This window comes from Sorex araneus, chromosome 8 (genome assembly GCF_027595985.1).
Source record: "Sorex araneus isolate mSorAra2 chromosome 8, mSorAra2.pri, whole genome shotgun sequence".
Taxonomy (NCBI): domain Eukaryota; kingdom Metazoa; phylum Chordata; class Mammalia; order Eulipotyphla; family Soricidae; genus Sorex; species Sorex araneus.
In genome coordinates, this window is record NC_073309.1 from 52,390,755 (window position 1) to 52,414,113 (window position 23,359).

General features: G+C 58.8%; 4 protein-coding genes across 4 annotated transcripts; 1 reads left to right on the forward strand and 3 right to left on the reverse strand.

Annotated features, from left to right (window-relative positions):
- The first annotated feature begins 19 nt into the window (after positions 1-19).
- On the forward strand, positions 20-11,508 carry RUVBL2 (RuvB like AAA ATPase 2). Its single transcript, XM_004619822.2, has 15 exons — positions 20-316; positions 2,204-2,258; positions 4,692-4,747; positions 5,155-5,296; positions 7,317-7,446; positions 7,592-7,658; positions 8,300-8,406; positions 8,505-8,598; positions 9,181-9,304; positions 9,444-9,538; positions 9,628-9,746; positions 10,544-10,663; positions 10,797-10,926; positions 11,199-11,313; positions 11,394-11,508. The coding sequence occupies exons 1-15, from the start codon at positions 305-307 to the stop codon at positions 11,417-11,419; spliced, it is 1,392 nt and encodes a 463-aa protein (XP_004619879.1). The 5' UTR covers positions 20-304; the 3' UTR covers positions 11,420-11,508.
- Positions 11,509-11,582: 74 nt separating this feature from the next.
- On the reverse strand, positions 11,583-13,089 carry LOC101538675 (lutropin subunit beta). The gene is made up of 3 exons (XM_004619735.2): positions 12,425-13,089; positions 12,007-12,180; positions 11,583-11,903 (listed from the first exon to the last, which is right to left on the reverse strand). Exons 1-3 carry the CDS (start codon positions 12,437-12,439, stop codon positions 11,661-11,663), a joined length of 432 nt encoding a protein of 143 aa, XP_004619792.1. The 5' UTR covers positions 12,440-13,089; the 3' UTR covers positions 11,583-11,660.
- A 2-nt stretch (positions 13,090-13,091) lies between these two features.
- On the reverse strand, positions 13,092-15,874 carry LOC101538941 (uncharacterized). Its single transcript, XM_055146463.1, has 5 exons — positions 15,782-15,874; positions 15,354-15,554; positions 15,076-15,237; positions 14,236-14,342; positions 13,092-13,447 (listed from the first exon to the last, which is right to left on the reverse strand). Exons 1-5 carry the CDS (start codon positions 15,872-15,874, stop codon positions 13,105-13,107), a joined length of 906 nt encoding a protein of 301 aa, XP_055002438.1. The 3' UTR covers positions 13,092-13,104.
- A 2,862-nt stretch (positions 15,875-18,736) lies between these two features.
- NTF4 (neurotrophin 4) lies at positions 18,737-19,369 on the reverse strand. The gene has a single exon (XM_004619823.3). The coding sequence runs from the start codon at positions 19,361-19,363 to the stop codon at positions 18,737-18,739; it is 627 nt and encodes a 208-aa protein (XP_004619880.1). The 5' UTR covers positions 19,364-19,369.
- Positions 19,370-23,359: the final 3,990 nt, after the last annotated feature.

Genomic DNA, 23,359 nt, shown 5'->3' on the forward strand with positions numbered 1-23,359 from the left:
GGGAGCGTGGGGGACGTGTGGTTACCCTAAGAAGTGTGAGGAATTTTGCAATCAGGCTCAGCAAGGAGACCTGGGTAAAAGGAGGAGGAGCCAGGAGACATTAGTAACCGACGCAGGCGAGCCCAGCTCCGCCTTCCAGCTCCGCCTCGGGGAGTGGGCGGGGTCCCGCCCCACGCTGGGGGAGTTTGAGTATTTAGGAGAAACCACTGAGAGCTCTGGAGGACCCGGCAGTCTAGAGGGGCCGGGACGCCTCATTGCTAGCGCGTTTCCGTTTCCGTTAGGCTATTGGCGGTTAGTGTGCATCATGGCAACCGTGGTAAGTGCTGGCATGCGGAGGGCTGAGAAATGGAAACGAACTAGCTCTTGTGGATCTGAGGGAGCAGGAGCTGGGGCTTGAAATGCTGGGGCTGAGGGAGGAGGAACTGGGGGACCGGAACTGAAGGAGGGGGCTGGGGGCTCGGACTCTTAGATCAGAGCGAGCAGGAGGTAAGGGTCTGGACTTGAGGAGCTGAGAAAAGAGAGGACGGGGACGTGTCCTCGGGTCTGAGAGACTGGGAGCCCCTGAGTCTGAGGGAGAGGGCAGTGGGCTTCCGGACCACTGCGTCCGAGGGAAGAGGCTGGGGTGTTCACTCCTAGGGCTGAGAGAGGAGGGGTAGAGGGTCTGGGACCCCGCGACTGTAGGAAAGGATGTTGTCCCGGATCCCAAGGGTGCCAGTACTGGATAGTGATGGGGCCTCGAGGTATGCAAACTCTCACTTCTAGACCCCTGGATAGTTCTGGAATCCTGTATCCTAAAGTGTAATGGGGATTGCAGTGTCTTAGACTGTCACCATCAAACCCTCCCCATCTCCCTCAGGCCTGAACAGCCGCTCCCGGACTGTCGCCTGGCTTATCAGTTGGTATTTTCTGTGAATAAAATCAGCATGTGATTTTTCCTGTCTGAGCTCTGTGACTTGGCAGGTTCTGGGGGCAGCAACTCCGCTGCAGTGTCACTGGCATCGGTGTCTGTTCTTTTTTGGTCACTGTCATCCCCTTGCTCATTGATTTGCTCGAGCGGGCACCAGTAACGTCTCTGTTGTGAGACTTGTTACTGTTTTTGGCATATCAAATACGCCACGGGTAGCTTGCCAGGCTCTGCCGTGCAGGCGAGATACTCTCGGTAGCTTGCCGGGCTCTCCGAGGGGGGGCAGAGAAATCGAACCCAGGTTGGTTGCCTGCAAGGTGAATGCCCTACCCACTGTGCTATCGCTCCAGCCCTCTTTTTTGGTACTGAGTGATATTCTGTTGTTATTACGCTTGTTCCCGCACTTATGTTCATTCATTCATTTTGGATTGTTGGGGTGGTTTCCACCTTTGGGCTATTTTTATTTGTTTATTTATTTATTTTTCATTCTTGGTTTGGGGCTGTACCTGACTGTGCTCAGGGCTTACTCATGTCTCTGTGCTCGAGGATCACTCCTATTGGTGCTCAGGGGACCGGGCCCTTGGCAGGATTGGATCCCGTGGTACCTAATTTGTGTAGGTAGAGAGCAGCCACAGAGTCCTTGCAATTATGGGGGTGGGGGAGGGAGGATTGTTCCTGGGGAGGGATTCGTGAGAGAGCACAGTGGGCTGGAGTGCAGACTCGACATTCAGGAGGCCCAGGTTTGATCCCCGCCAATGTATTGTTCCCTTAGCACCATCAGGAGTGAGCCCTGAGCACTGCAGGGTGAGGCCCCCTTAGCCAAAAAGTAGCAAAGAATCCTGGACTTCTGTGCCCAGTCCAGTGGTGCTAGGGGTGTGCAGAATTGTGCGGGAGCCCCGCCCCGAGGCTGTAGAAAAGGATGTTGTCCTGGATCCCAAGGATTTAGAATCGTCTGTTCACACTGGTTGACAACAGAGTGGGGGTGGCTGGCATGGGGACCCTCGGCCTGCCTGTAGCAGGACTTTTGTCATGGGAGATAGACTGGGGGTCTGAGGGGCAGCCTGTGAAATCTGTGATTACTTTTTGTGTGTGTGTGTGTTTGGGCCACACCCAGCAGTGCTTAAGGGTTACTCCTGGTTCTGGACTCAGGAATTACTCCGACAGTGCTTGGGGGACCAATTGGGTGCCGGGGATCAAACCTAGGTTGGCTGCGTGCAAGGCAAATGTTCTACCTGCTGTATTTTGGCTCCGGCCCCCAAATCATGATCACTTCTAAAATGGGTCGGCTTTCTCCCCCAGCCAGCCACAACCAAGGTACCAGAGATCCGAGATGTGACCAGGATCGAACGGATTGGTGAGTGAGAATGAATGAGGGACCCAGCCTGGCCCCTGCCTGCCCCGAGGCCTGCGTCCTGACTCCTGTGATGGAGAAGAGAGTCTTGAGTTGCAAATAGAGGAGCTGGCCTGTGGGGGGCGCCACAACACTGCTGGGGACCCCGAGTGTCCGGGCCTGTTTGGAAGTAAGAAAAGCAGCAGTCACTGAGCACTCCCTGGGGCGACTTGAAACCGGATGTCCCATACACCCAGCGCCCACTGGCCTGTCACTGCAGGAAGACGGGGACTGACTGGCATCACACCCGGCTGTGCCTGCAGTGGGCCTGGCAAGGCAGACACTGCACAGGGAGCTGCAGGTCCCTCACACTTGCCCCAGGAGGCGCATTTCTGACCATCCGGTCTCAGCTGAGGTCACTGTGACTCAGCACTGTCGTATCCCTGGGACCTGGAATCTGGAGCAGGACTTAAGGAAAGAGCAGGGCCAACTGTGGGCCCCCCTTTCGGAGACCATGACTCCCAGGGAGCGGAGACCAGAGTGTGCGCTCATTCATTCATTGCTTCCTTCAGCACCTCTGAGAACACTCGTAAAGGACTCTGAGAGTGGCAGTGGAGACCCTAGACATATGCAGTGGGGCGCTTCTTGTAGCCAGGCCACCTTATTCGCAAGGTGGAGTCGGGTTTGCTTCCCACCTGGTTCCAGAAACCACTGTTTCTGCTCTTCAAGGACCAGGCACTGCTGAGACACAGCCTCGTCAAGCCCAGAGATCCCAGGCTGCAGTGAGAGCTCTACAAGTGGCACGCGGGCCCAGTGTGACAGGGCTGGCTGGTCCCTAGCACTGCATGTCCCTGGTGCACTGCCAGGAGTGGCCCAGAGTACCTCCCCACCAAAAAAAAAAAAAAAAAAGCACCCAAAAATTTAAGAGAGAAGTTTTGAAACCTACCTAGTCTACCAGTCTCTTTTCAGGGTAAAAAAAAACAAACCTTAGTGCCCCTGGGGAACCTATATTCTTTAAGCAAGCAAAAAAGGAAATATGGAAATGTCCCTCATTCCAGCTGCACATCTTAGTTATTTTGGGTACCTAGAAGTGGGGTGGTGTCACCCCACTTTGTCATACGGCTCTACCTTATCCAGTCCCTGCCCTCCGCGTGTTTCCAGGCAAGCTGGGTGGGGGGGTGGGGGGGGTGATTTTCTATTTGACAGATTTTTTCTGTCAGTGCTTGGTGGCTACTCCTAGCTCATTGCTTGGGATTTGTTGTTGTTGTTGTTGTTGTTATTATTATTATTATTATTATTTTTGGTGGGGGCAAGCTACACCCAGAGATACTCAGGGCTTACTCCTGGCAATGCTCAGGGGACCCTATGGATGCAGGGGATTAAACCCAGGTTGGCTACATGCAAGGCAACCGCCCTCCCTGCTATACTATTGCTCCAGTCCCTGGGCCTCCTGCAATCCCAGCCCTTGGGAGGGACTGTCACCTTGTTAAAGGAAGCAGATGCAGCCCAGTCAGTAGGTGACTAGAAGTAACTATGTCCAGTTGGTTACAAAAGCTGCTGCTGGCCTGCAGGCTGTTATTTGCCCTGATTTCATCAAAGTCCCAAAATCCCATGTATGCATCTCTCACCGGCTGTGTGTCATTGGCAGGAGACCTAACCTCTCTGAGCTCCTGCCTGAAGGCCCGACCCCAGACATGAGCCCTTGGCACACTCAGAACCCCGGTTTCTGGTGATCTTGTTTCTTAGGGGAACGTGTGAGTGAAATTAGTCTTTGAGACTGCTTAGGTTTCTGTAGCATCAGCACAAAGCGATGATGCTTGTTGACTCAGTTTTTTGTTTTTTCTTTTTCTGGGGGAAAGGGGCCGGATGGTTCATACCCTGTGATGCTCAGGGGTTACTCCTGGCTTTGCACTGAGGATTCACTCCTGGTGGTGCTTGGGGAACCATATGGGATGCTGGGGATCAAACCCAGGTCAGCTGTAGGCAAGGCAAACACCCAACCTGATGTAACTGTCGCTCTGGCCCCCCCCTTTTTTTTTTTCTTTTTTGTTTTTGGGCCAACCGGGAGTGCTGTGAAGTAACTCCTGGCTGTGCACTCAGGAGTCACTCTGGGCAGACTTAGAGGACCATAGAGGATAACGGGGATTGAACCTGGGTTGGCTGCTGCAAGGCAAGCACCTTACCCGCTGTACTATCGCTCCAGCCCTGACTCGATTGGTACCTGATCGAGTTATGTGGCAACCAAGCCTCAGGGATTTGGGTTCTGCCATGACGTGCCCTGGGGATGTTCTGATTTGTGGATATTTACCAGGTCTGGCTTTGCTTCTTAGGAGGTGGGGGACCAACCTCCCCTCCACCCTGGCCTTCTAGCGGAGGAGGAGGCGGCCAGGAGGGAAACCCTACCCCTCAAGTTACCGTTGTTACCAGCCGTGACTTCTGGCTCTTACCTACACACAGGGGCCCACTCGCACATCCGGGGACTGGGGCTGGACGATGCCTTGGAGCCACGGCAGGTGAGAGTGGGGTGTCCCAGTGGGAAGGCACAGCCTGCAGCCTTGGGGGGCATGGGGTGTTGTGTTCTTCCAGACTTAGCCACAGGTGGGGGTTTTATTGATCTTTGGGAAATTGGGGCGGAAGAGGCCCGGGCAATAGGATAGGCATGTGCCTTGCATGTGGCTGACCCCTGTGCGATTCCCAGAATCATGTGACCCACCAGCACTGAATAGCTCTGGAGTGGCCCCAGGGAATCGCTGCCACTGCAGGGCTCATCTGCCAGCCAGGTTGGCCAAGAGTCACGGGGAGGGTCCCCGGACTGCTCAGGGCACCCTCAGCCCTCAAATTGAAGGTAGAGAAGGCTTTGCCCCAGGCTCTCAGTGTCTGAGAGGTGGTAGATAGTCACCGCATGCTCCTGCTCCCGCAGGCTTCCCAGGGCATGGTGGGGCAGCTGGCAGCGCGGCGGGCGGCCGGTGTGGTGCTGGAGATGATCCGTGAGGGGAAGATTGCCGGACGAGCAGTCCTCATCGCCGGCCAGCCAGGCACGGGGAAGACGGCCATCGCCATGGGTAAGAGTGCTTGCCTGGACCCCGCCCAGAATCCCATCTCCAACTGTCTGGGCCACTGAGGCCACAGCCAACAGACAACCCCAGTGTCATCTGCTTCTTCCAAGCATAAAGGCTAGAGAAGAGAGGGCATAATTCCTGCCAAGCACACAGTTCCCCAGCAACGTGTAGGTCAGTCAGGGCTTGGTCAGCGTCCTCCTCTCCTTCCCATCCCCATCGTCCTGTGTTCTTGAAGATCAGGGTGATTTCATGTTTCCAGGAGGTTGCCTTAACACCAGCCTTCCCAGCTATAATCGGCGTGGTAGAAAAGGGGCGGAGGAATGTCAATGATTGTGTTTCTCCTAGAGGGAACTCCCACCCATTCTTCTTTTTTTTTTTTTTTTTTGTTTTTGTTTTGGTTTTTGGTTTTTGGGTCACAGGGGTGATGCCAGCAATTCCCAGGGGTTACTCCTGGCTCATGCACTCAGGAATTACTCCTGGCGGTGCTTGGGGGACCATATGGGATGCTGGGAATCGAACCCGGGTCGGCCTCATGCAAGGCAAATGCCCTACCCGCTGTGCTATCACTCCAGCCCCCACCCATTCTTACTGATAGTTCATTGGCTAGAAATTACGGGGTGCCGCTTGTTGCAAAAGTTGGCTGAGACATTAGAACTTCTTGAGAACTGGGCGCGTTTAAGCCACACCCAGCAGGGCTCAGGTACTCCGGTGTAGCTCGAGGGTCATATAAGACGCCAGGCATTCAAATCGGGTTAGTAGAATGCAAAGCAAGTACCTTAATCCCTGAATTCTGTCCCCAAAATTTTGCTTTTTTGGGTCACACCTGGCAATACACAGGGGTTACTCCTGGCTCTGCACTCAGGAATCACCCCTGGCAGTGCTTGGGGGACCATATGGGATGCTAGGAATCGAACCTGGGTCAGCCGAGTGCAAGGCAAATGCCCTACCTGCTGTACTATTGCTCAAGCCCCCAAATTTTGGAATTCCCCCCCACCGGCTGTGCTCAGGGCTTACTACTGGCTCTGCTTCCTGCTGTACTCAGGCGGGGCTGGGAGCCATAGGACATTTCCACCAGAGTCACTTCCGTACACTGAACACATGCTTTGCTTGCAGGAGAAACAGGTTCTGTTCCCATCATTGCGTGGTCCTTTGAACAGTGGCAGGAGTGACCCAAATTTCTTTTGTGTTGGGGACACACCCAGCACTCTGCTCGGGGGTCACTCCTGATGGGCTGGGGACCATTTGTGGCACCAGGGATCGAACCCTGGTTGGTCACATGCAAGGCAAATGCCCTACCCGCTGTATTATAATTCTGACACATTTTTTAAAATTAAAATTTAAATTTGGACTATTGCTTATAAATGAGAGCTCTGTATAAGGACTATGGGCATTAATTGAGTAGACAACTAACAATCTCTTGCAACCAACAAGCAATGTAAGCCCTTTTGTTTTGGAGCCACACTCAGTGGTGCTCAAGGCTTACTCCTGACTCAGCCCAGGAATCACTCCTAGCATTGTTCAGAGGACCCTATGGGATGCTGGGGATTGAACTCAAGCCAGTTGCATGCAAACCCCTCCCACCTCCACCACCTCCTCAAACCCCTCCCAGCCTCTACGTACTATCGCTCTGGCCCCTAAGCTCTTTTACTGATGTTTTTCTTCATCCTCATTGAACTCCTTGCATCCTTCAAAACCTGATTCACACCCACTGTTATGCTCAGTGGTGCCAGGCAGTGTTGAATCAGGGGATCAGCCAGACATTCAGTGACTTCCTATCTGAAGTTGGTTCCGAGTTGCCAGGACCCCGGGGAAGGAGAGTGGAAGCAGGGCAGGGCTTGGGGCTGTGACAAGATGCCCTTGCTTGTCACTGTTGTGCTTTTAGGGCTTGGGAGACCGCTCGGGGAGGTCAGAGAGTCTGGGTGGTGTGGGTGTCTCCTGTGTGACCCCCTTATCTGGCTTGTGGCCGAGGAGGTGCCACGTGGGGCCATGGGCACCTCACCCACCGAGACTCCTTCCTCCCCAGGCATGGCGCAGGCCCTGGGCCCTGACACCCCATTCACCGCCATCGCGGGCAGTGAGATCTTCTCGCTGGAGATGAGCAAGACAGAGGCACTGACGCAGGCCTTCCGGAGGTCCATCGGCGTGCGCATCAAGTAAGCTGGACCCCACAGCCGCCCCGGTGCCACTCCAGCTCGGCTGGCCCTGGGGGCTGTCCTGATTGCTGCAAGGGCTCATGGGAGCCAGCGACTTTGGGGGGCTTGGGCCTAGGCTCTCCCCTCAGACCTGCTCTCTGGCTAGGGAAGAGACAGAGATCATTGAAGGGGAGGTAGTGGAGATCCAGATCGATCGGCCGGCCACGGGGACGGTGAGTGTACTGCCAACTCGGGGGGGTCTGGAGAGAGGGGCCCCTCTACCCTGGGTCAGCTTCCAGGGAAGGTTCCAGCTGCAGACTGGAATTAATTAACATGCTCAGGGCGGGGCCCAGCCGAGCTGACATGTTCATGAAGACCCGGAGAGCAGTAGTGGGGTGGTGAGCGAGAAGGTCTAGAAGCTTCTTTGGTGCTGTGCAGCCTTAAAAACCTGTTCTGTGGGATTTAAACAGCTCCATGCCTGAAGGCAGCCTTATCTGCAAGCCAGTAGAGGTGATTCACTCCTCTTTTCCCCAAGTTGAGAAGTTTTTTCTTAGAAAATAAAACAGAAAGAGATGAAAAAGTTATGTGCCTGGGCCAGGTCTGTGGGCGGGGCACAGGCTTTGCAAACAGGGGGCCCTACTCTGTCCCCAACACTGCATGGTCCCCCTGGGCCAGGAGCAGCCCCCAAAGCATAGAGCTAGGAGTAGCCCTTGAACACTGCTAGGTGTGGCCCCCAAAGCAAAAAGAAGTGGGTACTTGGCTACCATGGGGTCCTTCCCAGTGTCAGGGGACGTGGCCCAGTGTTGTCCCCAGACTAGGTTTCCGTCACCCCAGAAGGAAGCTCCGTTAGTCAATGTCTCTGCCCCCTGCCCAGGGATCCAAAGTGGGCAAATTGACCCTGAAGACCACAGAGATGGAGACCATCTATGACCTGGGCACCAAGATGATCGAGTCACTGACCAAGGACAAGGTCCAGGCTGGGTAAGCAGCAGCAGTGGGCCGAGCGAGTATTGGGGCTGAGGCGCCCTTCCTTTTCCTTTTCTCACGCCTGCCCCCCTCACACACACCCCCCTTGGCAGGGACGTGATCACCATCGACAAGGCCACAGGCAAGATCTCCAAGCTGGGACGCTCATTCACACGCGCGCGCGACTATGACGCCATGGGCTCGCAGGTGCGCTGCGCTCCGGGGTGCCCTGCCGCCCCAACCCTAGGTTTCTGGCATTCCGCATTCTTCCCTGGGACCCCCTCGGGATCCCCTCAGAAGCGCAGGGAGGTGGTACCACAGCCATGGTTTCTGGCTTCTGGGGTCTTCCAGATCCCCCATAACCTTCACTGCTTTTGAACATTATTGTTCTTAACTATCTCTTCGAGGCCTGGGACCTCAGTATAAGCTGCCTTGAGGTCACATGCTTGCCCCACAACCTGGGTTCAATCCCTTTCATTCCTTGGAGTCCCTGAGCCTTGCCAGAAATGATCCCTGAGCACTGGTGGGTGTGACTCCAAAACCAAAACAACAAAAACCTGGGGCTGGAGCAATAGCACAGCGGGTAGGGCGTTTGCCTTGCACACGGCTGACCCGGGTTCAATTCCCAGCATCCCATATGGTCTCCTGAGCACCGCCAGGGGTAATTCCTGAGTGCAGAGCCAGGAATAACCCCTGTGTGTTGCCAGGTGTGACCCAAAAAGAAAAATAAAAAACAACAGACCTCCCATCTCCCCAATACCTGTCTGCCCTTGACCTCCTGTCCTCCAGACCAAGTTTGTACAGTGCCCCGATGGGGAACTGCAGAAGCGCAAGGAGGTGGTGCACACCGTGTCCCTGCATGAGATTGACGTCATCAACTCGCGCACACAGGGCTTCCTGGCACTCTTCTCGGGTGAGGCTCTCCCTAGTCTGCTCACTGCACCCCTCTCCCCTCCCTGCTCTACCACCCTGGCAGGCCCCCAGGCCCCGGCCCTGACCTCTTGGCATCTCACTCTGTCCCTGGCCTCTTGTTGACCCCCCACCTTCCCTAGGCGACACTGGCGAGATCAAATCTGAGGTCCGCGAGCAGATTAATGCCAAGGTGGCCGAGTGGCGTGAGGAGGGCAAGGCGGAGATCATCCCTGGTGTGAGTGCCCAGGGCAGGGTTGGGGGACCCCGGGTGGGGGGGCCCAGTGGGAACAGGAGCTGACTTTGACCCCTTCTCTGGATCCCCAGGTGCTGTTCATCGATGAGGTGCACATGCTGGACATCGAGAGCTTTTCCTTCCTCAACCGGGCCCTGGAGAGTGACATGGCACCCGTCCTCATCATGGCCACCAACCGTGGCATCACCCGGTGAGCCCCTGCAGAAATGGGCGGCAGGGGTGGCACTGGGGTACCACCAGGAACGTTGGCCAGGCAGGGTACGGGTTGAGCTGGGGTACCGTGCCGTCGCCCAGCCCAGAGGATGTCCCAGGCCTTCAGCTCCATGAAATGTTCCAGAACGTTGTGAGGGGGCTCATGTGTTGAAGCTCTGCGTGCTGGTAGGCCTGGCTTCCACCCCTGCCACCCCATGGTCCCCGAGCACTGCCCACAGCAACCCCCAGCAACAAGGCACATTCCCCCAAACAGCATTCACTGTGGCCTGGAGTCATGTTCTTTCGTGGCCTTTGCTTCTGTCACCCCTGAAGCTGCAGTTCCCAGCTGAGGCCCCTCCCCCCGTCCCCAAATGCTCTGTGCTCTCAGGGAGTGATAAGGAGGCGGTGACATCATGGGCCACTGTGGTTCCCCACCATGGTCAGTGACATCATGGGCCACTGTTCTGCAGGGGAAGGAGCTGGGAGCTCCTGCAAGTGTGCGGTCCATCTCCCTATGGCCAGCTTTCAGGTCTGCTCAGGCTGGGGCCCACCTGGGGGTCAGGAGCCCGGCCCCTTCCCCTGGGAACCTTGGCATGGGTAATCCTGGTCCTGGAGCACTGCTAACCAGCCCATGAGTCCAGGTTCAGACAGGGGACGCAGACAGCGGCCCTGCGTTGAAGGTCACTTGTCTCAGGCCCAGTGAGCAGGCTGGGGCAGGGGATTCCCCGGACAGGGTTGGAAGAGCCTGTTTGCGGGAGATACTCCAACCAACACCCCTTCCCGGCCCCCTTGCAGCATCCGGGGCACCAGCTACCAGAGCCCCCATGGTATCCCCATCGACCTGCTGGACCGCCTGCTCATCGTTTCCACGGCCCCCTACAGCGAGAAGGATACCAAGCAGATCCTTCGAATCCGGTGCGGCCCGAGCTCCGAGAACCCGGGCCTCTGGGTCGGGGCAAGCTGGAGGGGCGCTGGGACAGGGTCAGGTGGCCACATGGGGGTGGGCTGGCTGGGCCTCAGTGGCTCTTCTGACCCATGGCCCCTGCAGGTGCGAGGAGGAGGATGTGGAGATGAGTGAGGATGCGTACACGGTGCTGACGCGCATCGGCCTGGAGACGTCGCTCCGCTACGCCATCCAGCTCATCACGGCTGCCAGCCTGGTGTGCCGGAAGCGCAAGGTTAGCCTCGGGGCCCAGCACCAGAGACCCCTATCCACTTCATTGAGACTTAGCACTGGCCCAGGAACCCGCCGCGAGGCAGGCCACTCAGGTCCAGGGGTGATCCTGGCCCAACACTGAGGAGATGCCCCATGCAAATATCCCTTGGCTGCAAGTCCAATTCATGGGACAGCAGCTGGGAATTGGGTGCACGGCTTTGGGGGGTGGGAGCGGAGAGGCCCCCAGGGAGGGGCCCCTCCGAGCCTGCTGTTCCCCCACACACACCCCCATAGGGCACAGAGGTGCAGGTGGATGACATCAAGCGCGTGTACTCGCTCTTTCTGGATGAGTCGCGTTCCACGCAGTACATGAAGGAGTACCAGGACGCCTTCCTCTTCAATGAACTCAGTGAGTGTCGTGTCCTCCTCCATCCCCCAGGCTCTGCTCGCTGGGCCGAGCTGACCAGAGGCCTTCCTTTGTCTTCACAGAAGGTGAAACCATGGACACATCATGAGCCACCGGCATCTCGCCCCCGCTTACCCGGCTCCTGTTTTCTACTGTAATTCTGTTATTGACTTTGTATAAAATGGTTCTGACGCTGGATTTGTGGGTGCGTGCACGTGTGACCACCTGGAGCCCGAAGACAAGACACCCAGAGTGCAGTTGGAGAGGCCTTTATTGGGGGGCTAGGAGAACATCTTCTATCTCTGGGACTCAGAGTGGGCATGGGGGCTTGGGGAGGGGACATGCAGTCCTCAGAGGAGGAGGAGGTCTGGGAGGAGGGGGTGCTCACAGGCCAAGGGGTGGGCCCTGGGCCCCCCGCAGTCTGAGCTGCTGAGGCGACAGGGCCCACAGCGGCAGCTCAGAGCCACGGGGAAGGAGAACGTGGGGTCCACGCCAGGTGGGCAGCCGGGGAGCTGGATGGAGGCAAAGTTCAGCTCCTGGTAGGTACACACGGGCTGGGGCACCGGTGGCAGGGTCGCTGACAGCACACGCACCTGGAGGCCACGGGGCAAAGGGTATAGCATGGGCAGGGGCGGGGGAGCAGGCCACCCCAGCCCCCCGCCCGTCCCCTCCACATTTCCCCAAGGCGCAGCTCACCATGCTGGGGCAGTAGCCAGCACAGATGCTGGTGGTGAAGGCGATGCAGAAGGGGCAGGCCTCGTTCTCAGCAGCCAGTGTGGCATTGACGGGCTGGCACAGTGGCCGCAGTGGCCCTCGGGAGGCCCACGCCCCACCCGTGCCTATGGCCAGCAGCAGGCCGAGCAGCAGGTCCTGGGACCAGGCCAGGGCCTCAGGGGCAGCCTGAGACCTCAGTCCTGAGCTCAGGCTCACCCCACCGTGTCCCGTCCGGGCACGCAATACCCCAGCCTCATGCCTCCTCCCTGCCCACCCCGACCAGGGTTTTCAGATAGAGAAGGGAAGTGTCAAAGCGAGCATTCCTGCCCCTGAGCCACCACCCTGATGGCTGTGCCCCTTCTGCATGTGGCCCCCCGCATCCCCCCCACACACCGTTTACCTGAAGTGCTGCCATCCTGGTTCTTCCCCTAGGCCGAGGCCCTGGCCTTATACCTGCAGGCTGTGGGGGCGCCAAGGCCACCCCGGGAGTGGGTAACCTGGACACTAATCCCCCGGGGGCGAGAGCGCTCAGCCAAGGGCAGGGAGGCAGCGCCCTGCCCCGCCCCCACCGGGGAGGGGTAAGCAGGCTTGGGGGATTGCCCGTGGGGGGCTAGAGAGGTGTTGTAGAGGGAAAGGGGTGTGGGAAGCTCAGGGTGGCGTCATGTTGTGGCCCCTTCACAGCGGTGGAGGGTGGGACCCGGGGTCGTGAGAGCCCTGGAGTCAGCGCCATGATAGAAGCCTGAACCCCGCGCCACCTGCCTGCCTGAAACCTTACTCCGGTGCTAACCCCGCGGGCGGAGCGGGGCTTCACTGTAGCTTCCGTGCTCAGATGTCAGGATCAGACACGCCCCCAGTTCCGGCAGGGGTCCCCACGTCTGTCTGTCGTCCCCTCCCACGCACCCGCTCAGGCCCCTCCAAAGCCGAGCCCAGAGAAGGGAGAGTGAGGTGGAAACTTTAACACGGGGCAGACTCCGCCCTCCCACGCGGGCATTGGGCCGGAGCAGATGCGGGGTTCTTCCCACCCACAACCCGCTGCTCGCCGCGGCCCAGGGGAGCCCCGTCCAGCCACGCCGGGCCAGCTCAGATGAGCGCGGGCCGGGAGCTGCCGTACTGCGAGTTCTCGGTGCTGTAGGCATGCGGCACGCTGTGGATGCCCGGCACCGGGTTCCAGTGGAGGCCGCCCCAGGGCAGCGTCAGCGGGCAGAGGAGATTGAGCCGGTCAAGAGGGGGCACTGGGGGCCCATAGGACTCCCGAGTCTCAGACAGCGCCCCGCGGTGCGGCACAACCGGCCCCACAGGCCCCACCCGACTGGCGCGGATACCCAGCGGCCGGTCCTGCCAGGAGTGCTGCGAAAGCCGCTGCTCCAGCGCCCAGGCGCGCGCTGCCGGCGACTCCCCGAAGGGGGATTCGGACAGTTCCTTCCTGTGGGAGGTGGAGCCAGGAGGGCACCGCTCGATTCTCCGTCCAGCGGAGGCTCAGACCTCGGCTTCCCCACCCAAGCCTGCAGTGCTGGGTCCTCCACTTCAAGGCGATGACATTTGTTACGGGAAATGATAGGACAGTGGGAAGGGCGCTTGCCTCGGACTCGGCTGACCCGGGTTCAGTCGCCAGCACTGTACATGGTTCCCTTGAATCCACCCCGAGTAAGCTCTACTGAGTGTGTCCCCCACCCAAAAAAAAGTAGATCCGGTAAGAAGTTCAGGGTGTTCGGGGCTGGAGTGATCGCACAGCGGGGCGGGCGTTTGCCTTGCACGTGGCCGACCAGGGTTCGATTTCCAGCATCCCATATGGTCCCCTGAGCACCGCCAGGAGTAATTCCTGAGTGCAGAGCCAGGAGTAACCTCTGTGCATCAACGGATGTGACCCAAAGCAAAAAAAAAAAAGAAAAAGTTCGGGGTGCAGATGCAAAACAAATGTCTGGGTCTCCACAGCATATAAGGGCCTGGAATCGAGTTTTTGAGGAAAGGGGTGTTCTGATGAGTCACCTAAACCCTGAGGGAGCTGCTTCCAGATTCCTGTACTTCCCACCCCCAGTTCTGCAGGTTTTAAGTTCCTGCCAGTTGCCTCTAAGGCTCTTGGTGCTGAGAGGGGGTGGGAAGGGGGGGGGGGGTTGTGCCTGGGCTTCAGGGACTCGGGTGCAGCACCTGAAGGCTGAAGTTACCAGGCCAGAAGGAAACAGGGCGGAACCCTGGACTCCAGACCAGACTCACTCTGAGAAGGGTTGGAAGTCCTTGGTCATGGTGGAGAGATAGGGCTGGTGACGGTCCAGAATGCCTCTGTCCTTTACTCTGAAGATCCGGCCCGCCAGCTCAGGGCTCTTCGTCCAGGGAAGATGGATGCGCCGGGGAGTAAGCAAGAAAGAGTGTCACTTCTTTGTTCCTAGGCTCGAGCCCCAGACGAACAATTCCTCTCTGCCTTCCACCCTAGCAGCCCTCTGCCAAAGGGCCCCCGCCTGCCATGACTGGCTTCGATTCCAAAATCCAAACATTTTCCATCATCGAACTCAAATTCCAATCCTCAGCCACAAAAGCTCTTCTTGGGCCGACAGCTAAACTCAGCTGCACCCCGAGGGTGACAGCTGAGCTGAGAGTGACGGTGCCCCGTTCTAAACAGCACCAGGCTCCGCCTCCCGCCCCGCCCCTAGCCTGACCCCACCCCTTGGTCGCCCGATGGCCCCGCCCCCACCGCCGGGCTCTGCCTTGAATTTGAGGATTTTTAGACCCCTCCTCTTAGCCACGCCCCCCGGGCGGTATACCTCTATTCCACCTTAGACACCCCCCTGACCCTATATATATTGCTTTTTGGGACACACCCGTGGATGCACAGGGGTTACTCCTGGCTCTGCACTCAGGAATTACCCCCGGTGATGCTCAGGGGACCATATGGGATGCTGGGAATCGAACCCGGATCGGCCGCGTGCAAGGCAACCGCCCTACCCGCTGTGCTATTGCTCCAGCCCCTCAAAATTCCGTTTATCTCCTAGGGCTGTGGGCGAACTGGTACCCTGAGGTCCAAGATTTGCAAACCGGCGCCCCCGCTGCCTCCAGTACCTGGGAAAGGCGCCCGCCGTGGCCGCTCACAAGCGCCAGGAATTGGAGCCCCGCGGAAGCGGGAACCCTCGGGTCCACGTTGGGCCAGCCGGTGTATTGCGCCTTCGTCTCACTGCACCGCTGCCTGACGATCTGAGGGAAGCTGCAGCCGCTGTGCCTGAACTGAGAAAGGCGACGAAGGTCCAGGCGGGAAGGTGCACAGGATTCCGGGGCGGTCCCCGCGGTATCCCCTCGCTGCCTATCATCTCCGCCAAGATCTCTGCCTCCCACACCCTTACCTTCCCACTTAATTCCTTCATCCCCATTGTCCGCCTGGGGTCCGACAGCTCTGAGGCCCTGGGCTGCGCCAGCGGCCCGCTGAGGTTCTTGTGTTCATAAGCCTTGCCGGAGGTTGTCTCCCATCTGCTGATGACCTCGTCGAAATCCCAGACGTGCAAATCATGCCTGACGCCCAGGGGCAGGGGATCCCCAATTGTGGACTGGGGAGAAGGCACCGGCACCGGATGTCAGTGAAAAGGTCGTTCCCCCGCCCGGATCTTTCCTCCCTCAGGAAATAGCTATTCGGGGTCCTGGGCCCCTTTCTCTTTCCAACTCAGGACTCCAGGACCCCCTCCTTCAGTTAAACAGGAGACCAAGCCCTCGTTTTCCTGGTCACTGGGAGAGACGGACTTCTGGTCCCCCAGCCCGCTCCTAGGGTCCTTTTTACCTGCACATTCGCTGGATAAAAACCTATAGGTGGGATCAGGTGGTGGGCGACGCCACTACTGGTGAGGTGCCAGTCGTGACAGCTTTTAGGCATCCCCGTCCCAGTGACTGGGGACCGTACAGGGTCTTGGCACAGAGCCAGGGTCCGACCTGCCATGGCCCCACCCCTCCCCCGCAGTTTAGCACTAGCGGGCTTGTTTTTGCTGTTGCCCTAGTGACAGAACCCGCCCATCCTGAACTCAGCCAATGGAGGGCCAGTAGGCGTGTGGATGGGTGTCGTCAAGTCGGGGAGAGAAACTGTCTGGGGCGGGGGGGGGTGGCAGGGGGAGCAGAAACTGAGAGAAATAGGGAACTCAGGGAGGAGGCTAATAAAGGGGGGAGGGAAGGAGAAATAGATGAAATAGATGTTCAGAATTCTCGAGATCACCCCCTCCCCCGATCCCCAGGCTGAGGGAGATAGTGACTCAGAGACATGGGGTCTGAGATCCAAAAGAGAGGGGGTAGAGATCCAGAAATAGACCCAGTGCGGGAATGTTGAGACCACCCAGGGCATCAAGGAATCCGTGAGAAATGCCCCCCTACTTTCCTGCAGGGTCCCCAGTCTTCCCTGCTGCATCCTTCCACTGCCAGCCCTGCCCATCCTGGGTAACGATTTCCAGACTTCCCAGCCTCTCCTTCCTCCCGTCTGCAGAAGGCAGCGCCGGCTCCGCCTGCTGTCCTGTCTGCCTTTGATTTGGTTGAAAACTTCCACCTGGGAATAGGGGGTGGGTAAAAGGGAGGAACCCACAGGGAAATTCTTAGTACAATAAAATACATGAAAGAAGCTGGAGAGACAGCATAGGGAGAAGGGCACTTGCCTTGCATGCAGCCAACCTGGGTTTTATCCCCAGCATCCCATATGGTCCCCAGAGCCCCATCAGGAATGAGGTTTGAGCATCACTGAGTGTGGCAAAAAAAACAAACAAAAAGTGGGAGTGGAGCAATAGCACAGTAAGTAGGGCATTTGCCTTGCACATGGCCAACCCAGGTTTGATTTCTAGCTAGCATCCCATATGGTCCCCTGAGCACCGCCAGGACTAATTCCTGAGTGCAGAGCCAGGAGTAGCCCTTGTGCATCACCAGGTGTGACCCAAAAAGCAATTAAAAAAAAAAAAGTATAGAATGGGGCTGGAGCGATAGTACAGCAGGTAGGGTGCTTGCCTTGTACATGGTCGACCTAGGTTCGATCCCCAGCATCCCATATGGCCCCCTGAGCACCACTGGGGGTAATTCCTGAGAACAGAGTCAGGAGTAACCCCGGATATTGCCGGTGTGGCCCCCAAACAAAACGAAACAAAAAGTAGGAGCCACAGCTACTCCTATGTGGCCCTGCCACCCACACCCCACCAAGGGGTCCAGTGGGAGATGGGGTGTCCTTCCTTTAGTCCCAAACTGGTGTGTGTGGGGCTGGAGTGATAGCACAGCGGGTAGGGCGTTTGCCTTGCACACGGCCAACCCGGGTTCCATTCCCAGCATCCCATCTGGTCCCCTGAGCACCGCCAGGAGTGGTTCCTGAGTGAAAAGTCAGAAGTAACCCCTGTGCATCGCCAGGTGTGACCACAAAAAGCAAAAAACAAAAACAAAAAACCAAACTGGTGTGTGTGTGCAACAAGTCTGTGCCATTGTGATACATGAAGAGGGTTCTGGTAGATCTGAGATCTTTCTGGACTCTACCTGGCACTCTGTCCTTTAAAGATGCTTTGGTGGGGTTAACGTGCTTGCCTTGGGCTGGAGCAATAGCACGGCGGTAGTTTTCCTTGCACGCAGCTGACCCGGGTTCAATTTCCCCGCCCCACTTGGAGAGCCTGGCAAGCTACTGAGAGTATCCCGCCCACACAGCAGATCCTGGCAAGCTACCCGTGGCATATTTGATATGCCAAAAACAGTAACAACAAGTCCCATGATGGAGATGTTACTGGTGCCCGCTCAAGCAAATCAGGATGACAGTGAGAGTGAATGTGCTTGCCTCCCTAGGCATGCAGCTGCCCTCTGCCCATCCCCACACTACATGTGGTCTCCTGAGCAACCGCCAGGGGTCACTCCTGAGCAGAGAGCCGGTAGTCCCTGAGCACTGATGAGTGTAGCCCCCAAGCCACAGTAGATAAACACTTTTAGGTCAAGGTTCTGCCACCTCAGTCCCCTCCAGACCCAATGAGCTTATCCCACCACCCAGTGTTCAGACAGGAACTGAGGCTGCCTTCTGCAACCTGATCCACGTTCTTACTGACCTCCTCCGTGGGGATCCTAGACCCCTCCAAACTCTTACTGGATTGTCTTGGGCCATTTCAGACCATCACTGTGCAGTCTCAGCCCTGTGGTTGGAGCTTTATGCCCTGCTAAGGCTGGGTAAGGGGAAGGCTTGCTTCTTTTCCCATACTGGGTAAAGGTTGAGATAGGGAAGGGGAAGAAATTTGACTCCAGTGCCCCGCGGACCAGAGCCAAAGTCTAGAATCCTGAGCTCCTGTTATTCAACCTCGCTTGTGCTCCTGCAAAGGCCAGTGCTCAGCCAATCACCGATGTTCTGGTTTCCACATTCTGCCCTGCCTTCCCTCCACTTTGAGATGTCCCCCTCCTACTCACTTGCCCAGGGTGGGGCCTCCAAATGTCACCTCTAGCAGAGGGGACCTGAGCAATTGTGTGGGGGTTGATAGACAATAAGTACTCAGAATATATTGGATAGCATCATCATTTCAAAGTTCATCCAGAACTCCTATGCATCCTTCACAACTCCATTTTGTTTCACCACCTGTCTGGCTTGGCCTTGAACTCTCCCAGTCAGAGAGCTATGATTTTTGTGATCACAGGACAAGTTCCCAGAGGCCCAGAGCAGTGGGGCTCGCCCCCCGAAGGTCATTCAGCATCCAGTTCTCTTCTTCATTCTGGTCGTGGTGAGTCTCCTGATTTCAGAACTTGCGTCTCAGGCCCGTCCAGTCCGGCTGAGAAGTGTGCAGACGCAGGCTGTATCGATTCGAATCCATCGCCAGCCCACACGGCCCTGGGCATCAGCAGTCAGGGCCCGCACGTAAGATTGTTTGGCTTTACACTCGGACAACCAGTGACGTCGGTCCACGCCCCTGCAGCCTCCTCCAGCCCCACCGGGGTCACCTGCCCCTGAGCTGTCAGCCTTGCAGCGGGTCTCAAAGAAGTACTGGCGGAGGGGCCCGCCCGCAGTTGCGGGCACCTCACCCAGCACCTCCACTTGGCGTCCACGCAGGTCCACGGCACTCCTGCGGTCGGTCACCCAGCTACTGACCGCGTCACACACCGCCAGCTCTCCCCTGCGATGCGCCGTTGCCGTCTCACTCACTCCACGCCGACTGCGGTTGGCCGGGCCCACGGGCTCCCCAAAGGCCCCTGCCTCCAGCAGGAAGAGCAGAGGGGGCCCTGCAGGGGCACCCCGGGACAGGGCTACTCGGGGGGACAGGAGGTCCCACTCGGGGGCTGGGAATGGGGGCAGTGGCAAGGGTGGAGGATGGGCCTCCATGGCAATGGAGGGGAGGAAGAGGAGGAGGATGAGGAGGGGGCAGGAGGGCAGGGGGCCCATCTTGCTGACCACCTGGGAACATGGAGAGGGTAGCTGGAGTCAGAGAAGGCACAAACTGGCAGAAGTTGGGAATTCTAGGGGGACCTAGAATCATGGGGAGCCTTGGGGTGCTCTGTTCTCAGACTTGGGATAGATAGTGCCCAACCTCTCAGTTCAGCATCATTACCCGACAGCTAAGAGAACCAACAAACAGCGCAAGAAAGGCCCAGAGAGGTTCGTGCCTTGCACCAGATCACACAGCCTGCACAGGCCAGAGGTGGGCAGAGCCGGACCCATTCCAGCAGCTCCTTCTGCCACCTGCCCACCCTGAGGACCCCCAAGTCCAGCAGTCCACTCAACACTTTGGAGGAAAGGTCCCATCAGGGGTGTTCAGGGAGGCCCAAGTTTAGCTCCCAATTGCAACTCTGAATGCTTTCATCGGGCCTCGGTTTCCCTGTTGGAGACTGTCTCAGGGAGGCTGGGGTGGGGCCTGGTCCTCACTTTCCCTACCTTTGGGAGGCCTATTTTGGGGGACAGGGGTGTGGGGAAGGATGGGAAGTGACAGAGGGTCCAGACCTGTCAGCACCTCCTGCGCCTTCGAGCTCTGGGGCTGGGGGCCCCCAGGCTCCGGGGGACCCCTGTGGGGGACACAGGCGGCCCCCTCCTTCCTGACATCTCAGGAGAGGCAGGGGGCAGCCACCTAAGGGGAGAAAGGAACAGGCAGGTGACAGAGGCATGGGGAGTGGCTGCATCCTGGTAGGCACTTCACCCACTCTCCAGGGCCCCCCCCATCAGGCCCCTTCCTTGCCCAGGTGATAGCTCCAGGCTGGGACGAGAAGCAGATGGGGGGTGAGGAGGCAGCAGCCCCGGGCTGGAACAGATTCCACCGCGCCCATTCGGCGCCCAGATGGGCGGGGGCGGAGCGAACCTGGACAACGGCTTGAGGACTCAGGCTCCAGGAGCCCTGGGTCCCAGAGGCTGCTTTCTGGAATGTTCTCTCCTCACAGGACAGGCCAGGGCCCGTCCAAGCCTTCCATGGCACATACCTGGACTGGCTGCCTGCCCTCAGTCGAGATGGGGAAATGGAAAGATGGGGGGTGAGGAGGGGCACAGGGTGATCCACCAGGACCAGGACCCCAATGCCTCCTCCCTCTGACCTGCAATCCTGGTCCCCAACTTCTTTAGGAGTCCAAGCCCCGCTGCCTTCCTCCTTCAGACCCAAGAGCCCTGCCCCCGCCCACCTGCCTGGTCCTTTAGAGCTCCCGCCCTCCAGCCCCCCTCCTCCCTTCCCAGGACAGCCAGCGCCTCCTCCCTCTGACACGGGAGGTGTGGGGTTCGGCGCCCTCCTTCCCAGAAACTCCCAGAAACACGGGCTTCCAGACTCCTCGTCCTCCAGAAGACGGAGTGAGACTGGGGGTTAAGCCGACCCCCGCAGGAGAGAAGCGCGCCGCGGCTGATCTGGGACTGTCCCGCTGCCTCAGTTTCCTCCTCCAGGCCCCGCCCCGCCGGCCCCGCCCCCGCCCCTCCCTTCCCGGGGGCCGGGCGGCCCGGCTCGGGACTCCCGCGGGGAGGAGGCGCCCAGGCTCTTACCTGGGGCGCCCTCCGCGGCTCCCCCGCAGCCCCCAGCGCGGCGGCGGCTCCTCCTCCGGCTCGCGGGCTGCAGGGACGCGCTCTCGCCCCGCGGCTGCTCGCGGCTCCCGCTCCCGAGGGCCCGGGCCGGGGGCGGGGCGGGGCGGCGCCCGGCGGGAGGAGGGGCCGGGGGTTAGGGGGATCCCGCCCTCGCGTGCCGGCCGGCACCCCCGCAACCCAGCAGGCGCACCCAGCCCGCCGCCCCCCGCTGCCCCGGGGCCCGGCGCAGCCCCCTCCTCTCTTTGAACCAGGGGTCCGGCCAGCCCCCCAGCCTCCTCCCTCTGGCGGGGTGCATCCGACCCTGAAGACTGAGAACTCCGCCCCTCCTCCTTTAGACCCGGGATCCATCCCCAGGCCCTCCTTCCTCAGACCCTGGGTCCATCCCCCTAGCCCCTCCTCCCTCAGACTCGGGGGCCAGACCCGCGGCCCCTCCTCCCTCAGACCCGGGGACCAGACCCGCAGCCCCTCCTCCCTCAGACCCAGATTCTGGGCCTGAGATCCCGCTGAGGCTTTTGCCAACGAGGTGTCAATCCCGGCGGAGCCCCTAGCGCGCTTCCCTGTCCCAGGAGCCCAGCCAGACATTAACCAGCTGGACTGGGGCAGTGATAAGGTCCGAGGCAGAGACGGGGTGCGGGGTGGGGCTCTCCCGAGTCCTCCCTCCTGGAATTTCCCGGGTCGGGGGGGGGGGGTCTGGGGAGAGGGTTCAGAGTTTGGAGACGAGAAAATTCTTCGGGGCTCAGACGGTGGGTGCGCACGGGGACAGGTGGGGACTGGAGATTTGAAAAAGAGGATCGACACCCCGCGAGAAGGGGAACAGAGCCACCGGGAAAGTGACCCCGCATTCACTCACGGCCGTCCCACCGCGGGGGCCTCGCCCCTCCCCGGAGCTATTTGCAGGAGGAAAGCTGACACCAGCCTTGCTGGGGGTCATCGCGAACCCCTCCTGAGCCTAAATATAGCACGGGGAGGTGGCAGGAAGGGTGTCCCCGGCTTAGGGTGTTCCCTGTCCTTCCTCCGTTGTTCACCCTGAGAAAAAGGCGGGCGGCGGTCACCTCCCTGACCTCCCTGCGGGTGTCTGATGGAGAGCCGGGTGTGGCTCTCAAGGCACTGGCAGGCGACCCCCGCCCTATCTCTGCCCCCACCTCCCTCCCCTTCTCTAGGTCTCTGTCTGGGTCTCTGTCCCCTCTCTGGGGCTCCATTCCCCACCCCCTTTCTCCCTGGATCTGTCTCCCCCCTTTCTCACTGGTCTCTGCCCTCCCCTGTGTCCCTTCATTCTTCTGGAGTCTGTCCCCATCCCTGGGAACTCTCCTCCCCCTCAGCCCGCCTCTGGGTCCTGCTCAGGCCCCTTCTGGCCTGAGTCTGGGGCTAGAGCCTCCTCCCTCTCTGAGCGCTGGGACGTGGGTGTCTTTCTCGGGTCTCTTTGTGGAGGGCATCTGGCGTCTCTGGGAACCATTAAGCTGCCAACGGGAACTTCCAAGGTGGCAGGTTCTTCTCCACCCAGTTCCCTTCTGGGGGCCTCGAAGTAAAATTTCATTTGACCCAAGAAAACCAGGGTGGGGTTGGGGGAGCAGGCCAGCTAAAAATCACGACAGCGACACCCTCATCAACCAGCGATGGGTTTTAATCCCTGAATCCAGGCTCTGGACACTGCCCTGTGAGTGCTGAAGCCTCGTCCTTGAAATGCCCTTTAGGACTGATAGCCCTTGGAAAATGTGCTGCTTCCTGACCGACGTTGGGGTGGGGGGCTCAGAGGGCCCCTTGGAGCCTCAGTTTCTCTGCTTGTGGGAAACAAGGCTGCAGCAGGGGAGATATCCTGTGACTTTAATCTGTCCATTGAAGGGACCTGCAGGGCCAAGCCCCTCCCCCACCCATACCTTCGACCTTGGAGGAAGTACTGGCTTCTTCCCTGGAAAAATATAGTGGGTCCCCTAGTTTGACAGCTAGCTGGAGTCACCGGAGGATGGGAGGGGCCACTCTCAATGCGGGTCTCTGTGATTTGGAGGGCCAGAGACCGTGTCACCATTTTTTCTCTTTCCAGAGGTGTGTTGCTGAGTCTCCAACTCTGCGTCTCTCTCCCACGCTCTGGGTCTCCTGGGGTGTCTTTGGCACTTGCTCCACGTCTCGAGTCTCAGCTTCTCTCCATCGCCTCCTCTCTGGATCTCAAGACTTACTGGGGTCTTTGTCCCTCCCCCCACCTTCTGGCTTGGACCAAGTCCAGTTTCCTCCCCCTCTCTGCCATGGCTCTGATATTCTTGTCTGGAAGCAAAACCATAGACAGAGAGAGACAGCAGGGGTGGGGGTGGGGGTGAACGGAAAATGGGGCTGGGCCAAGTGGGGTGAGTGTCCCTCTTCCTCATTCATTCAGAAGGAGGGTTGAATGGGTAAGGA